General features: G+C 48.1%; 2 protein-coding genes across 3 annotated transcripts in view; one reads left to right on the forward strand and one right to left on the reverse strand.

The window, feature by feature from the left end:
- COPA (coat protein complex I subunit alpha) overlaps positions 1 to 2,008 on the reverse strand; it is a 49,796-nt gene extending 47,788 nt beyond the window's left edge. Inside the window, exon 1 of the mRNA XM_024750322.1 lies at positions 1,837 to 2,008. Coding sequence (XP_024606090.1) covers positions 1,837 to 1,876 — 40 coding nt within the window. The 5' untranslated portion in view covers positions 1,877 to 2,008. The remainder of the gene's footprint in view (positions 1 to 1,836) is intronic.
- On the forward strand, positions 1,989 to 16,962 carry NCSTN (nicastrin). Of its 2 annotated transcripts, XR_003003830.1 has the most exons (18): positions 1,989 to 2,186; positions 3,422 to 3,526; positions 7,481 to 7,604; positions 8,036 to 8,157; positions 8,581 to 8,726; positions 9,457 to 9,607; positions 9,902 to 10,011; positions 10,269 to 10,421; positions 11,093 to 11,197; positions 11,381 to 11,458; positions 12,310 to 12,482; positions 13,958 to 14,060; positions 14,175 to 14,270; positions 14,579 to 14,666; positions 14,925 to 15,079; positions 15,319 to 15,531; positions 15,643 to 15,825; positions 16,160 to 16,301. XR_003003830.1 is itself a non-coding variant. In XM_024750335.1 (17 exons), exons 1-17 carry the CDS (start codon positions 2,102 to 2,104, stop codon positions 16,280 to 16,282), a joined length of 2,130 nt encoding a protein of 709 aa, XP_024606103.1. In that variant the 5' UTR covers positions 1,991 to 2,101; the 3' UTR covers positions 16,283 to 16,962. The 2 variants fall into 2 exon arrangements, 1 of the variants encoding a protein (XP_024606103.1); XM_024750335.1 differs by lacking the exon at positions 15,643 to 15,825 and having other exon boundaries at positions 1,991 to 2,186; positions 16,160 to 16,962.
- The last annotated feature ends 824 nt before the right edge of the window (positions 16,963 to 17,786 follow it).

The raw sequence follows: 17,786 nt of genomic DNA on the forward strand, positions 1-17,786 counted from the left end.
TTTTATGAAAATGGAGATACCATTATAATGTTCTGCAAACTTCTTTCCTCACTTAACTATATACAATGGATCTCACTACATTTAAGTACATATAAATGTAGACTCATTCTTTTTAATAACTGCAAGGTATAAATGCACCACATTTTAAAATTATTCTACTCATGGGCATTTAAGTTTTTTCTCTTAACTTCTATCTACCAGAAAATAGGACCTAATGAAGATGCTTCCACACATAATCTAGCCTATTTGCATTATTACTGATTTAGGCTAAAGACTGGAAATGAGATTGTTCAGGAATAGGGTATGTGCATTTAACATTTTGGTAGATACTATCTGATTGCAAAAAGACTGTATCAACATACAGTCTCACCAAGTTTCTGAAGGTACCCATTTTGCACACATTGGTCAACATGGGATGTTATCACCTATTTGTTGTTTTGCTTGCTTTACTAATCTAAGACCACTTCTTTCATTATTAGTGAGATAAAGAGTATTTTCATTTATTTATTGAACATTTTTATTTCTTCTTCTAAACTTTCCATTAGGTTGTTCATTCCCCCCGCCGTTATATACAGGAACACTCATTAATGGATATTTACTCTCAAATATTTTGATATCCTCCCCCACACCCCGACTTTCCTTCCCTACTGCCCGATAAGAAATTAGGAGCAGAAGAGAAAACTCGAGGATTACAAAGACCCATTTCAACCATCCAGGAATTCTTAATGGTACTCTTCTTCATAACCAAGATTCCCAAGAGACTTAGAATTTGCTCAGAATCTATTCTTACATTAATAATGGCATCCAGTTTCTGAGCTATCGAGTCTATGCCAGTCACCTTTCATATAGTTTCTCATTTTAATTCTCTCTATAAAAGAATGTTAATTATTCACATATTACAGATGAGGAAATAGATTTAGAAATGTTAAGTTGCCCAAGATCGTGCAGTTCGTTACCGAATGTTTCAGGATTCCAAAGCAAGCCCACCTGACTCCAAGCAGCAAATTTCTAACCACTTTACTATGCTACATTTAAAAATTTTTTTATTTTATATTACTAAACATTCAAGATACAAATCTTTTCCCCAAGTCTCTGCCTTTCTCATTCTAACATTCTAAGAGACTACTACTGCAATTTCAGTTGTTTGTCCTCCACCTCCATCCACTGATGCACAAGTTTTAGAGTTGTCATATTCAGGAAATAAAAATAAAGATGCCCAGTTAAATTTGAATTTCAGATAAAAAGTGAACAATATTAAAAAGTTATTCGCTTTTTATCTGAAATTCAAATCCAATTAGGCATCCTCTATTTTATCCAGCAAACTGAGACTTAACGATGTCCTGTTTCCAGGTAGGCAATAGAGCCCAATGGAGGCACTGGATGTTGATATGGTGCAGCCCAAGGCCTCCTTAAGAGAGGTAGCCAGTGCTCGTCTCTGAAAAACGTAGAGTTGGACACGAATAGCAGAGGTCGAGACTCGATCCCCAGGGCCACTCTCTACAACACAATCATCAAAAAACCAATAGGTCACAGGGCCTTGGGAGCAGAATAAAAGTCGCGGCACAGGCCCCAGAAGAGGAGGGGAGGAGGAGCGAAGCTAAGGAACCTCCTGCGGTTCGTTAACCACTACAGGAAAATCAAATCCCGAGGGCACGCCAAAGAAGACAGGACTGCAGGTGAACCGCCCGCCAGGCCTAACCTCCCTCGGTCCCATCTTCCTCTGGTTCGCACGGTGGGCCCAATTCAGCCCGTTAAGTCTACCTTCTCTCTCTTCCCCGGTGACAGCGCCCGCCCCTGCCATCCAGCCTCCGTTCTCCCCCTTTTAATCTCCATTACCTTTGACCCGCGCACTCTTGGTCTCGAATTTGGTTAGCATCCTTCAGATCTCCGGCTTCGACCTGTTAATCCGAGCCCTGACACTCCCTGCTGTCCTTTGGCTGCCTCCACGTCAGCGTCCCCGAGCCGCGACTCCCGGAAGTTCCCCAGACACGAACTTCCGGCCCCAGGAGCTCCGGGCCACAGAGACGGCGCCATTGTTGGCCTAGAGAGGCCACTGCCGGACAAGGAGGGAACCAAGGCTTCCGCTCAACCGAGACGCAAGATGGCCACAGATGGCGGCGGCTGTGAGGCCGACCTGGGAAGTCGGAGTCTCCTTCGCCTTGTGTCTTTCTGCGTCCTACTGGCAGGTGAGACCTACCCCGCCCGTGAGCTCCAGTTTGTAAGAAGAATCCTCCGGATCTGGCCGGCCCGAGCGCTGCCGTCTCCCTTCTGGTCCCCGCAGCCCCTCCGTCCCCCCACCCTGTAAATCCTCTTTCTCTTTCGTTCCCACGACAGAAGTTCCCCCTTTGCCTGGACCTGAAGGTCCCTTCTCCCCCGTGGCACGTCGTGTAGACCAGTTTCCTCCTCCAGGCCTTTTCCTGGACTTCCAGCCTCACTTTCTCTTACTTTGTCCGGGTATCTCGTTTCCCCCACGGCCCCAGCCACCCCACGCACAATCAGAAAGGAAGGTGTTAGTGAGCGTTCAGCTTTCTTCCCAGTGCGTTTAGACTTTTAAGATAAAAGCGCTTGGTTCTGTGGGTGCATTGCGGCGCTTAGAAAGGTAAATGCCTTATTTGTTTCTCTGTTATTCCACTGTAAACCCGCGTCCCTGTCCTTCACCTCAGTTTGTCCCATCAATAAAGTGAAACTAAGGTAAGATATTAGTTCTCTTAACTGTCTCTGCCGTGAAATAATGACTCAAGAAACTTTAGCCATTTATAATGTGCACAGGTGTTTGCTTACACCCATTTATTTTCTGGTATGTGGCTTTCTAGTTGGTCAAGCCCTAAAATACAAACATGCCTGTTTATAACCACGACGATATCTTCCCCCAAATTGAGATTGTTTGTTTTAAAAATCCCCAAAGGAGAAACTAGCTGCCTCACAGTGTGGGCACACACAAATGACTTACTGATGTTAGATTAACTGACAGTGTGTTTGGCATAAGTTTTCTCCCAGTTCCATTCAGACCCCTGGAAAAATGTCTCAAGAAGATTTTTTTGCTGTTGTGATCTATATTCTTAGACTGGCACCCATTTATTAACTAATTAGTCATGTACATACAGAAGAGAAAAGCAGAAGTGTGGTTGTCCATGCAACCAGAAGCAGGTACACCTGAGGTTAAATACCTTTCCTTTGACAAATCAAGTTTTTTATCTTTTAGCTTCAATGTCAATTGCTTTATGATTTGTAGTAACTCTCTGTGGTACATAGCTGGGTGCATTTATTTGTTTCAATAATGTGCCCAGGAGGTGAGAAGAATAGACATTAGTCCCATTTTAGAAAGTATGATATACTCAAACCATACAACAAATTTGTGACATGATGAAGGCTAGTACCAATGTCTCTCAATTTCTTCTTACACTTTTAATCTTCTGATCAGGTTTGTGTGAAGGAAACTCAGTGGAGAAGAAGATCTACATCCCCTTAAATAAAACAGCTCCCTGTGTCCGTCTGCTCAACGCTACTCATCAGATTGGCTGCCAGTGTGAGTTGAGGTTGGGATTTGTGTTCATGGCCATTGATATTTCAGTCTGTGCCCTAGGTATAATAATCCAAGTCCTGCTTGGGAGTCGTAGCACACAAATTAGGCAGTGTGGGTAGTAGGTGATAGAGAACCATTTGTCAAACCAGGTGAGATAATTAATAAGAGCAAACATTTAGGAAATGCTGCCTACAAGGTTCTTACATGTACATCTCATTTAACTATCACAGCAACCCCATAAGTAGGTCCTGTTATTACCCCCATTTTACAAATGACGAAACTGAGTCTTAGTGAAGTTGAATAACTTTTCCAAGATCATTCTGCTATTAAGTGATGAAGCTTGGCTTTGAGCCCCGGTGGTCTAAGTTCTAAACCAGGACTCTTAACCACCCAGTTGGTTAGATAGAAAGTTATAGTCTTTTGTAAGGAGTAAAAGCCTCTTATTCTGTGAAGTCCGCTCATCACCTGCACTCTGAATGCTCTTTTTGGAACCAAAATGGGCTTCCTTAAGGCAGTGAACTCTTTGAAGAAGAAGGCATCGAGAAACCAAATAGTTACAAAAGGAAATAGTAAAGGATTTAGATTTGTCTTTATGTTTTGTAAATGTGTTCCAAGACAGGCTACCCTGTCAATGTGGTACGGTTATAAAACTATGAGAGGGAAAAAAGTTGTAATCTGAAGGCTGAATCCCTAGTTCCTTTGCTGCTTAACCTGTTATCTTCAGATTTTGTTCTGTAGATAGTAGCTTTGTCAGAATATAGTTTTGCAGGGATGCAGGAAACTTAGAGTCAGATCTTGACTTCTTCGTCATCAAATTGGTTACCTCCGAATTTATTTACTCCTGTAAAAATGGTTAGAATATAAGTGCACAAAGCTGAAAGTCAGACTGCCTTTAATAGGTGTTTATTGATGATGCTGAGTGTGGTCTCAGCAGGGCTGTGTGATTGTCTGAAACCTTCCAGTTTGGTTGGAGAAAAGTAGACAGTGGAAAGTGAAGGACTTGCTCAAGGTGGCAATTACTAGTTTTCTAGCCATCCTTCCCCTAGCTATACTCTACATTAATTGTCCATATCGTTACTACAGGAAATACTGGGAGTAGGTTAACTGGTTCCAAACAGTCCCAAATTAATTTTTTTTTTTTTTTGGCGGTACGCGGGCCTCTCACTGTTGTGGCCTCTCCCGTTGTGGAGCACAGGCTCCGGATGCGCGGGCTCAGCGGCCATAGCTCACAGGCCCAACCACTTCGCGGCATGTGGGATCTTCCCGGACCGGGGCACGAGCCCGTGTCCCCTGCATCAGCAGGTGGACTCTCAACCACTGCGCCACCAGGGAAGCCCCCAAATTATATTTTTGTTGGACCTTGTTTTGTTTTGTTTTTTAATATTTATTTATTTTATTTATGTATTTTATTTATTTTTTTGGCCACGTCAGGTCTTTGTTGTGGCGCACAGGCTTCTCTCTAGTTGTGGCCTGCGGGTTTTCTCTTCTCTAGTTGTGGCGTGCAGCCTCCAAGGCATGTGGGCTCCAGAGCACGTGGGCTCAGTAGTTTGAGGCACGCGGGCTCTCTTGTTGAGGTGTGTGAGCTCATTAGTTGTGGCGCATGGGCTTAGTTGCCCCGCGGCATGTGGGATCTTAGTTCCCTGAGCAGGTATCGACCCCGCGTCCCCTGCATTGGAAGGCGGATTCTTCACCACTGGACCACCAGGGAGGTCCCTGGATTTTGTTCTTAAACTAGATTTGTGAGTAGAAGGGAGCCAGGTCCAGTGTGGGCTGAGATCAGACTGCTGGTCTTGCTGGAACCCCAGTCTAGTGCAAAAGGCTAGGCCCACATCCTCCTGAAGCTGAGCTCTAAGATATCCCCTTTGGGAATGAGTCATTCTGCTGCATGTTCTTAGAGCAGCCCTGTGGGAAGCAAAGCAGTAGCCTTTAGAGATAAAGCCTGGTGCCAACACAGTGGGGCTGGACTCTGGACACTTCCTCATTAAGATCTTGTTTCCTTTTCAACATACTTATTTCTCAGTCTTACTTCATATCTGTCCATCCTGAGCAAGCTACACCCGCTTAAATTTGGAGAGAAAGACCTAGATTTGATTTTCTGATATTGATGCTCTATTTCTGTTGGACCCTTTTAAAAGTGCTCATAAGGGGCTACCTGTAGCTTTCTTTACTTTCCTTCCTTTTTTACTCTTTTCCTACAGTATGAGATGAATAGGGGTGGAAAATCTCCTCCTCATTGAAGGACCAGAGAAAGTAAATAAGTTATTTAAGACTACACAGTCACCAGTGGGAACCCAGTGTCCAATCCAGGTTTTTTCAGGCCTGTGTTATAGCTTGTCTTCTTCCTGTCTTCCTTGGAGCTGAAGTTACATATTTTTTATCTGCCAGATGAGCTTTTCCTTTTCTTGTGTTTTAAATGCTGTGGCATGCACTGTTGTCTATTGTTTTACTTAGAACTGCCATTTGGTAGCTAAATCTTTACCAAAGTTATTCCAGATTCTGATTTTCCTCTATGTTTTATCACTATCAACATGAACTTATGAAGTATTTGCTATATATGACTTAGTTGAATGTTGGGGACCTGCTTCCATATCTAGATTTTACCAGGTCCCATGGGAGAAAAATTCTTCATGGCTGGCAGTCTGAAACGTATCTGTGGGTTTTGTCTCTTGCAAGTTACGAGTATTCCAGTGTCTTGGTTTAGAGCCATAATTCTCATGCCTAATAAAGGACCATGTGATGTGTTTTGAAATTACACATGCTTGGGTCTCACCTTTAGAGATTTAAATTGAGTAGATCTGAGATAAAGCACAAGCATCTCTATTTTTTAAAACTCCAAAGTGATTCTGATATGTAGCCAGGGTTGAGAAATACTGCTCTAAAACAATTTATGAGTAACACATCCAGTTTTGAGTGGGGAGAAAACTTGTGGGGAGACCCTAGGATGTCTCTACATGGATCACTAGGGACTTGAGGGTATTGCTACATAGAACTCAAGGCATTCTGGACTGGATCGTCCATCCTCTAGAGTGGTGCCTTCCAGTCTTTGTCATGAAACATATAGAAAATGTTATTTGGGACTTCCCTGGTGGTACAGTGGTTAAGACTCTGAGCTCCCAATGTAGGGGGCCCAGGTTCGATTCCTGGTCAGGGAACTAGATCCCACATGCATGCCACAACTAACGAGCCTGCCTGCCACAACTGAGACCAGGTACAACCAAATACAACCAAATAAACAAATGTTTAAAATAAAAGAAAATGTTATTTGTAGAGCATCCTGGGGTAATGGATGAGTCTGCTCCTGGCCTGGGGTGACCAGTGTAGGGTTTTTGGAAACCCTCGGTCCCCAGCAATGAGAGGACTCGATATCAGCACACCTAATCTATTCAAGGTCCATCATTTGGGAAACTATTCTACAGAACTCCTTGAACTTCTTGATTAACCTTTCCCAAAACTGGCCAAAAGCAAGTAAAGTCATTTCCAAATAGGGTAAAGGAATGGAGATCCAAGGAGGCTATGAGGCCAAGGAAATCTACACATACGTTTTCACAAAGGAAGATTCAGTGCTAGAACTCTAAGCTTGAGATCTAGATCCTGCCATTTCATGGAGAAAATGCATGTGTAAAGACTTTGGTGTCTGCTGTTACAGAATCTTGTATATGTGGCTAAATGAGGTTGAGGGAAGAGGGCAAGAAAATGAAGATCATAGAGCCTTTCTGACATTTAACAAACAAGGCCTCTAATGAGTAGACTTCGGGCCTCTTTTGTCCTCCATTCCCTCCTAGTAGCCTTCAGATGGAGCCAGGGCAATTCAGCCTTTCAGTTACAGTCCAGAGTTGGCTGCATTACACAATGTCTTGTGACATTTTGTGGGGGGGATAAATGATCTGCAGAGTCAGTGAAGCAAAGTCAGAATGGTCAGCTGTGGTTGCTTTAATTTGACCCATTCTGTTCTGGCAGCTTCCGTTAGTGGGGACACAGGGGTTATCCACGTAGTACAGAAGGAAGAAGACCTACAGTGGGTGTTGACCGATGGCCCTAACCCCCCTTATGTGGTTCTGCTGGAGGGCACGCTCTTTACCAGGTAAGAACTCTGTGTTCCTGCTGCGGAAATGCATCCAGAGAGGGGAAGTGTCAGTGAACAGTCCTCACACTTGTGAGTGAAAACTTCCCTTGGCTGCCCTGGTCCGATCAGGGCAGGGGGTGGAGTGATCCTCTGAAGAAAAGATGGGCCATTAAAAGGAATCGTCTCGGTGACCTTGTAAGTAGAGCTCTAGTTGAATACAGACCCCAGGGAGGAAGAAGGGGTGCACAGAGACAGGGTAGATGAGATTAAGCCCTGAGTTCAGATCAGGTCATGGTTCTCACTCAGAAGCTAAGAGACCGAAAAGACAAGAAATGAGTTGACAGTGTTGATTCCCCCAACTCCCCATTTGTTTGCATCCTAGGGGGCAGGATGTCGGGCTGCCTGATAACCTCCCTGCCTTCGTTCATGGCATTGTCACCCTATTCCAGGAATCTGATGGAGAAGCTGAAGGGGAGAACCAGCCGAATTGCTGGTCTTGCAGTGTCTTTAGCCAAGCCCAGTCCTGCCTCAGGCTTCTCTCCTAGTGTGCAGTGTCCCAGTGATGGGTTTGGTAAGAGCCCCAAGGGGTCAGGGGAGCCTGCGGTCACCCAAAGCTCATCGTTGCTTCATTCTCACATCTTGCAGGGCTTGGGAAGAGGTGTGCGTCTGTCTGTGTACAGTGTGAGCAACTGACTCCCAAACAGATGTGTTTCTTTGTCTTTACCACTCATCCCTTCTCTCTCCTGCTCACCTTTCTTCTGCTTACCTTCCATCCTCCCTTTTTGTCACATGCTCAGATCCCTAACTGCCCAGCTTAGGGCTCCCTGATAGCAGTGTCTGTTTTACTGTAGGTGGTGATAGGTTGATACTTGCTTTGAGTCACCGCCTCCTTCAGAACTCTTAGTCCCAATCCTATGATATCCTAGCCCTCCTTCCTTACCTGGTCCCTGAGCGCTTGGTGTCCCAACATCCTATCCCCTGTCCTCCCTTTCAGGTGTTTACTCCAACTCCTATGGGCCAGAGTTTGCTCACTGCAGAGAGATAGCGTGGAACCCCCTGGGCGATGGCTTGGCTTATGAAGACTTCAGTTTCCCCATCTTCCTTCTTGAAGATGAAAATGAAACCAATGTCATTAAGCAGGTAATGACTCTGCCAGCTCCTAGCAATTCCACTTAGAAAGAGAATTATTTTTTAGGCTCTTCTCCTATTTAGAGAGAGTCTTATTCTACTAGTACACCCTCTGAAAAACAGTTGCTCCAGGAAGAGCCAAGAGGTTTATTTTTCTCACATTCCCCTGTCTCTCTCCTGCCTGAAATTATAGCACTAAATATAACATTTAGACTGGAAGAAAACATAAAGAATACTTAATATGAGATAAGGTATAGAGTCCTGGTTAAGAACCCTTAGTGTGGTAAGAAAGAGCATTGGACTAGAAATTGAGAGATTCAATTCAGTAATTTCTGAAATTCTTTTTAGCTCTAATGTTCTCTAATTTTGATACATAGAGCAGTTAAGAGATTTGTCCAAAGTTACATGGTGAGTTGATGTGCAAGCATCTTGAATTTCATTTTTCATCACTCAATTTGGTGCTCTTTACAGCAAATCACATTAGGAACAGTGGCTGAAGCTCCAAATTGGGGCAGGCCATTGGTATAGGGTAATTTCATCTGCCCCAACTAAGTCATTGACTCTGTGCCCCTTGGCACCTCTTGGTGAGTTTTTCTCTTTGACCTTATAGCTCCTGTGGTTGTACCAGGACAACTGTAGCTCAGGGACAGATGTGGGAATGGAGCTGGGCCCTCCTCCTTCTGGGAGTTATGGGATGGACTCCACAGCTAGCCGCCTCATCAGGGTTCATCTCCCCTTGTAGTGCTACCGCGATCACAACCTGAGTCAGAACGGCTCGGCACCGGCCTTCCCACTGTGCGCCATGCAGCTCTTTTCACACATGCACGCCGTCATCAGTACCGTCACCTGCATGCGACGCAGCTTTATCCAGAGCTCCTTCAGCATCAACCCAGGTAGGACAGGTCCGAGGCGAGCTGGGTGCCCTGGGGTGGGGAGGAGGGGTCAGGCCAGGGAATGTGGGCGAGACCACTATCGAGACAGAGTGAGCACAGGTAGGGAGCACTGGGTGGGAGAAGTGGAAACAGTTCTACACAATCGAGGCAGCTCGTCCCAGAAGTGGACGGTGGCAGAGAAACCAACGTGGAAGAGTGGAGACAGAAAATGACTTACAGAGAGGTCTTCTGGGCCTTCTCTGTAGCTACCTTCTCCCTTACCTGTTGATCTCTCACTGTCTATATCCTGCTCAGAAATCGTCTGTGACCCCCTGTCTGACTACAACGTATGGAGCATGCTTAAGCCTGTAAATATCTCTGAGACATTGGAGCCCGATGACAAGGTTGTGGTGGCTGCCACCCGGGTGAGTGTTGGCCCCTGGTCAGGATGAGCAGGGCTGGCACAGAAAGGGCAGGCAGGCCTGTTTTGGGCATATCAGGTGTCTGAGTTGCTACAGTGGGGAGCCTCAGACAGAGGGCTCTGGGCTGTGGGACTCTGGGGTTCTAGCCATCGCCGCAGGACATGAATATTTTCTTGGCCAGAACAGGAGAGGGGGACTGGGGCCTGCCCCGAATTTCCATTTTCAAAGTGTACCTCCCCTGCCTTGTCTGCCGTGCCCAGCTGGACAGTCGTTCCTTTTTCTGGAATGTGGCCCCAGGGGCTGAAAGTGCCGTTGCCTCCTTCGTCACTCAGCTGGCTGCAGCTGAAGCTCTGCAGAAGGCACCCGATGTGACCACCCTGCCCCGCAATGTCATGTTTGTCTTCTTCCAAGGGGTGAGAGCTCTTTGGCTGGGGTGGGATGGCTGGGAAGGAGCGGGTGGTAAAGATGGGAGTGGCTATTGTTTGGGGAAGATTCAGCACTTGACTGAATTGTTATTCACCAGAGAGCTTCTGGATGTGTCTATGTGTGTCTCCCTTTCAGATTCCCCCACTGTAGGAAGCCTTTGCACCCTGACCTGGAATTGGTATACTGCCAACTCCCTCACTCCCCCACGGATACGGTCTATTTGAAACATTCTTTTACATTCTCTGGACCCTTTCCCTGCCACCTCCACCCAGGAGCCCTGAGGCTCCTGCCTCTCCCCACTGCCACCACAGACTGGCCCTAGGGTAAAGGAACAGCAGCCGTGGCTCAGTCGGCGGAGGTGGGGGAGAAGCAAAAAGCAGACAGTTAACAGCTGATGTTTGCCCTGGGCCTCCACTTAGGCTGCTCTCCCCACATCTGGGCTCGAGAAGTCCTGTGACACATACATGTGAGGCATAGCCACAGCTGGGAGCTGGGGTAGGGAGGAGGGCAGAGTCACATGACTAAGCTGGACAGCAGTTGAGATGACACAGACAGTAACCTTTGTAACTACAGCTTTGATGATCTGGCCCCAAGGCACTGAGACTGCCCTAACACTTTGGAATCTCTGTTCCCTTTCCCACCCGTCTCCATCCCTCAGGAAACTTTTGACTACATTGGCAGCTCAAGAATGGTCTACGATATGAAAAATGGCAAGTTTCCTGTGCAGTTAGAGAACATTGACTCATTCGTGGAGCTGGGACAGGTGTGCAGCATGTATCCTCCACCCCTTCCTTCCTACCTCCTAAAGCTTCACCTCTGCTGTTCTCTTGTACCCACTGCAGGTGCCACCACCTCTTCCCTTGACTTCTGATCCCACTCTTTTCTCCCCGATATGGGCCAGAATGGGAGACTAATTATAAATGTTGCTTCTTCATCTTCCCCTCAGGTGGCCTTAAGAAATTCACTAGAGCTTTGGATGCACACAGACCCCATGTCTCAGAAAAATGAAACTGTACAGAACCAGGTAATCTGAGCATCTCTTCCCCTCACTTCCCACTTCAACAGCTCAGAATATGGGCACCCTCTCGCCCTGGCCCTATCCGCACCAGCCTCCAGGGCCTGTGAAACAGGACCTTAGGTTGGGTGTTGGCCGAAGGGTGAACACCCGACTGTTACAGCTCCCCGGGAAAAACCATGAGTTCAGCTCCTGTCACTGGTTCCCTGGGATGGATGGTCCTCTGATCATTCGGTGCCTAGTGAACTATCACTGCCCATTAAGGACAGGGTGTGAGTGGCTCCTTTCTCTCCTGCTGCCCCAGGGACCCAGCTGTCCTGGCTGCCCTTCCTCATCTTGGCTGTGTAAGACTCCCTACCCAAACTGTCTTCCACTTTCCTCACTCCTTGTTCAAGACCCTCTCTCCCTCAAAATAGGTCTGTTTTTTTCCCTGAGGTCCTCTTCCTGCCATGCGTGCTCTGGCTTCTTACAGCCCTTACAGAATGGACTACTGGTGTGGCATTCAGCATTGTTTTGTATTATTTTTTGCTCCTCTAGTTCTACACAGCAAATAATAAGTAAAACATTGGCTGAGGATAAGACAGTGTCCTGAGGACAGTGGGGTTTACCTGTAAATATGAAAAAAAAGAACCCACAGGCCTCTTACTTCTCTGTGCCGTAACTTAAACAGGATGGTGGGAGCTGCAGGAAAATTCAGAGAGCCTTGATCCCAAAAGGCTTGAAGGATTTAGATCTAGGAGAATTTAGAGCTGCTCAACAGGTTGGGGACTTGGAGTAGAGAGTGTTTCAGGTCTAAGAGAGACCTCTTCCTGCTTCCTCTCCCCAGTGCATGCCATCAGCTAATGCCCCTCATCCCCCAGGTGGAGGAGCTCCTGACCACCCTGGAGAAGAGCGGTGCTGGCGTCCCTACTGTAGTCCTCAGGAGGCTGAGTCGGTCCCAGCCTCTCCCACCATCTTCTCTGCAGCGATTTCTTCGAGCTCAAAACATCTCTGGCGTGGTTCTTGCTGACCACTCTGCTGTCTTCCAAAACCAGTAAGAGTCACCTAGCCTGCATCCTCTTTGTTCCCGAAGAGAATCTGTTCTGCAGCCAGAGGTCCATAGAGAGAAATGTCTCTGTGTCAAGAGAGATCACTGCTTGCCCCTGTCCCCACACGACCCTCACCAAAATCTCAGGTCAATCTGTGTTCTTTGCTCAGTGTCTTTTTCACATCTAACCTGGTCCCCGCGTTTGACTTGACATTTCATCTTAGAAAACAGTCCTCACCCTGAGCCCTTTCCTAGCACAATCCTCCTCATTTGTGGTTCCACCTCTCCAAAGCTCTCCAGGGACCTGAGTTCCCCAGGGCTGCCAGCAGAGGGCGTCATCTCAAACGCGCGGCGGAATGATGTTGGAGGTTCTTTGGCTAGAGCACAGAGAGCTGTCCCTGCTCTCTATGACCCGCCCAAGGGTGCCTATGGCCCGCCCAAGGGTGCCGCAGACAGTACTCATACTCTGTGAAATGTAACATGTTCTTGCCATGTGGTAAGTGCACGTGGTTCAGTGTCGGTGTAAAAATGTCCCTACAGCTGAGGGGGCTCCAGCAATAAAGGATGAGGCCCTGGTAGTCACCTCTCTCCTGGTCCTAGACACCTCTAAACTGCCCCAACTTGAGGCCTAGGGTAACAGGGGACTCGACTCAGGCTGGATTGCTAAGCCCCCAGCCTCCCTTCCCTTCTCAAAACAGGCCAAGTGAGTTTCTGAGTAAAAATGCATAAGCTCTGGTTCTCCAGCCCCCACCCAGTAGCACCTTCTCATTTATTTAGGGTGGTGACGGTTCTGATACATAGGGTCAGCTCTCTTCTCCAAACCTGTCTTCTGTATCACTTTGTGGTGAGGGGTGAGTCATCATTTGAACATATGTTGGACTTGGCCGTGAGGCTGACTTGATTCTGTGGGGGGCAGGCATTCAGTGATGGTAGAGGCTGGGAGCGCTCTCGTCTTAGCTTCTCTTCTAAGATCTGTCTCCTTGGGGCTTCCCAAGGAGCATCAGGGTGGTTTGACCCAGTGTAGTGTTACATATTTGTGGACAGACCTGCTCGTCCCCCTCTACTCCCAGCCACCTTCAATATGAATGTACATTGAAACAATCATATGATTGCTCTGATAACGTATGGCAGGGTTCTCTGAGAGTCGTCTTAGCCACCCTCCTGTATCTCCGACCCAAATGACACGGAAGTGTCTCTTACGTTTAAAGATCTCCCAGGAAGGAACGGTTCCTGCATTGTGATCTTATTTACCTTTTCTATCTTGTCGGTCAGGCGAGTCTTTGTATTTAAGCACTCCCACGCTCACTCCTGCTTCGCCATTCTCTACGCCTTCTTCAATATGGAATCCTGATTTCCTCTCTTCCCTCCTCCCTGTATGAGGAAAAATGAGATCCCAAGTTCCTGCAGAAGGGACAGTTGAGGGAGGGAAAGGCAGGGCCCTGGCTGAGTGCAGCCAAGGCTCATGCTGGCTTTCCTGACAGCTATTACCAGAGCATTTACGACACCGCTGAGAACATTAATGTGACCTACCCTGAAGGGCAGAGCCCTGAAGAGGACCTGAACTTTGTGACAGATACTGCCAAGGTAGCACCCACCCGGGCTGGGTGGGAGCGTGGGGAACACAGTGCAGACGGCTAGCGTGTTCGTGTTGGAGGTCAGAGGACCTGGGCCATTCAGCCACCTCCTCACCTACTACAGGCTCTGGCAGGTGTGGCCACGGTGCTGGGACGTGCGCTGTACCAGCTCGCAGGAGGAACCAACTTCAGCCACACCATTCAGGCCGATCCCCAAACGGTAAGAGCAAGTGGGCCCTGGGTCCTTTCTGTCTCTCTTTACACAGCAGGCTACCCCATCCTTTATCCTGGTCCCTTGCCTAGTTTCCCACACCTTGGCATTCAGCAGCCCTGGATGTGCAGGTGAGGATCACTGATGCCCCAGAGAGCTCTCGGGTGAGCCTCATCTGCATCCTGTGACCAGCCACCGCCTCCCCAACCCCAGTGTGTGGCCAGTCTGGTTCCTACCCCATGACTGGATCTGCACTAATAATTCTTTCCTTGGGCTCCAAGTCACAGGGGTCTCTCTTCTCCCTGTCCCAATCCTAGGTTACCCGCCTGCTCTATGGGTTCCTGGTTAGAGCCAACAACTCGTGGTTCCAGTCTATCCTCAGGCCGGACCTAAGGTCCTACTTGGGTAAGCACCTGGTGTGCTATGGGATCCTTAACGAAGGGAAGGATAGAGAAAAAGTCATCATTTTGATTTAATCTTTCCTTTCTCCTTTTTCCTATTTTCTTTCCCCCCTGTTTTCCTTTCTTCCTCCTGATATCTGTTGGATCCTTTTAACTTTCTCTTCTCTGGCTCCTGCCTGTCCCTGGGCTCTTCCTATCCCTGCCCATCTGCACCCCACCTTCCACCCACCAAATCCTCCCTTCCCTTGTGGTATCTGGTCAGGTGATGGGCCTCTTCAGCATTACATCGCCGTCTCCAGCCCCACCAACACCACTTACGTTGTACAGTATGCCTTGGCAAATTTGACTGGCAAGGTGATCGACCTTACCCGAGAGCAGTGCCAGGATCCGAGTAAAGTCCCCACTGAAAACAAGGATGTGAGTGGTAGTGGACATTGGAGGCGCCCCAAGGGTCCCCTTCCCTTGGGAAAGTTGGTGGATCTCCTAGGCCCAATTGGACCCAAGAGATTGGGACGGAGAGGTGGAGGGTTGCAGCCCTTTGAACTTGAGTATTGAAGAGGCAGTAACCTGGGTAAAAACGGACCATCTAGAGGGTAAAGGGAGTGAGAGAGAGAGGATCCTGTCAGCCCGTTTGCTGTGGCCTGTCTTCTGTGCAGCTGTACGAGTACGCTTGGGTTCAGGGCCCTTTGAATTCCAATGAGACAGACCGGCTTCCCCGGTGTGTGCGTTCCACGGCACGACTCGCCAGGGCCTTGTCCCCTGCTTTCGAATTGAAGCAGTGGGGCTCTACTGAATACTCTACATGGACTGAGAGCCGCTGGAAAGACATCCGCGCCCGGATATTTCTGATAGCCAGCAAAGAGCTGGAGGTGAGACACGGGTTGGGGAGGGTGGGGCGTGGGGGAGGTGGCAGAGGTCTATTTGACCTCTTTTTATTGCCTCTTGTCTCTTACCCCCTTCCATTCTCCCATTTGCCCCAGATTTGCCACAAAAACCTGCTGCAAATCTGTCCCTGGTCAGCCAGCATGCGCCATTAGGAAGCTTGTCTTCACTGATAGTTTACGTATGTGTTCATTCTGGACATATGTTCCCATGGAGACCCAAAGAGATATGCCTTCCCCTCTGGACCCTATGTAGCCCTTCCGCAGCTCCACTCCCATCCGGTATGTCCACGAGCCATCGCTAGGACGAGTCAATCTAATAACTTATTGAGCACCTGTCACAAGTGAGTCAGTCACGTAATTGGCCACAAGAGAATCAAAGTCGTGGGCCCTACCTCTGGATGCTTAAAATCTAAGTAAAAAAGGCAGAAGCAAGGACAGAGGTACTTTACTCCTCTTTCCAAATGGGGAGACGTTGCCTATGATTGCTCAGTACTTGGTGCTTGGAGCCAGCTCTGGAATTCCAGTGCCCTGGCTCCCAGCCCCAAGCAGTTATCCACAACTACACTGAGTTCTGAGAGCACCTTTCTCCTTCCCTGCCCACCCCCTCCTGCAGTTTATCACCCTGATGGTGGGCTTCGGCGTCCTCGTCTTCTCTCTTGTCGTCACCTACTGCATCAATGCCAAAGCCGATGTCCTTTTCATTGCTCCCCGGGAACCAGGATCTGTGTCTTACTGAAGAGGACCCCAGCTTTTCCTGCCAGCTCTGCAGTTCACTTCCTAGATCATCTATCCCACTGGGACATAAACCACTAGTTTGTCACTGGAACCTCTCTGGGCCTGGCTCAGACTGACATTAACATAAAGTGGAACTGCCCAAAAGAGACAGTGAGAGAGAAACGAGTTACCTGCCACCCCCATCTTCCCCTTCCCATCTCCCCTTCCCTGTGTCTTCTTCCTCACCCCTGCCAAATCCTGGGATGACAAATAGAAGCTTCTTGCTCCTGTTTTGACTCCTGGCTACCTACCCTAACTTTCCCTTCTTCAGGATCCCTCTTCTTTTTCTGTCCCACCTTATACCTCCTTCTGCTCCCCGCCCCTCGCCCCCTTCCTGACCAGGAAGGACTTGAAGGGGTGAATGCCAGGAACAAACTGCAAGGAAGCCCTGAGGAGGACAGGAGCCATCTGTGGGCTGAGCCTCCTGTCTCCCTCCTGCTGTCCTGTCTCAAGGCCCTTAGATGGCACATCAGGGTGGGTGTGCTGCTGGGTGGGTATCCCACCTCCAGCCCACAGTGCTCAGTTGTAATTTTTATTAAGCTGTAATATCTATTTTTGTTTTCTTTTTTCTTTTTGTGTGTGTACGTATACGTGTATACAAATACATAAGTAACGGGTCTCATTAAAACAGACTCTCCCACATGTCCTGTACCATTACATGTTATTCTTCCTGAGCCCCCTTGTTCAGTGATCCCAGATTCGAGTCGTGGAATCGTAACCTCACATGCTGTCTTTTGAGTCCCCAGAGAGCCCGAGTAGTAAGGCTCTGTCAACAACAGTGGAAGTTCTGGCAGAAGGGTTCCTTGTGGAGCCCTGGAATCCTGGTTTCCCTCTACAAGAGCGACGTTAGCACGGTTTCTTCCCACTTTGTATTCGACAGACATTTCTCTCCTTATCTGAGGCCCGGGCTGGGGTCCAGAGATGAAGGGAATACAGCAGCCTTGACCCTTGAGTAGCTCACATTTGGGCTAAAGGGAGAAACATACACTCACAACTAGGTGTAGTAAATGGAGAAATCGCAGCCTCTCCAGAGTGCTTTGGTAGCACATGGAGGGGTTCAGGGCAGTGGGGGTGGCATTTAGAAAGGCTGCAGAGAGGAGGAGGCACTTGGGTGGTGGTTTAGAGCTCACCAGGTGTGGAAGCACAGAGCCAAGAAAAGGCATGGCTCACGCTTGAGAATGGTAGGTTGTTCAGTGTTCCCGAGCTGTAAGCATCCGCAGGCAGGCTGGGGCCAGGTCACAAAGGCCCTTGGGTGGCACAGTAAGCGGTTTGTGCTGTCGGTGGGCATTTTGTAGACCAAAACGGGTAGTTTTGGACCTTCTAGAAAGGGAATCTCTGCTCTTTGGAGATACTCTCATTCCCTGGGTCTTCACAGAGGCAGAATTCTGGAGGATAGCAGAACTGCTAGATGATGGGCAGGGGCTGAGTCAACTAAGGGGGGACGCGAACCGGTAGGAGTGGCGCCT

Source organism: Neophocaena asiaeorientalis, unplaced genomic scaffold (genome assembly GCF_003031525.2).
Source record: "Neophocaena asiaeorientalis asiaeorientalis breed wild unplaced genomic scaffold, Neophocaena_asiaeorientalis_V1.1 scaffold315, whole genome shotgun sequence".
Lineage (NCBI taxonomy): Eukaryota > Metazoa > Chordata > Mammalia > Artiodactyla > Phocoenidae > Neophocaena > Neophocaena asiaeorientalis.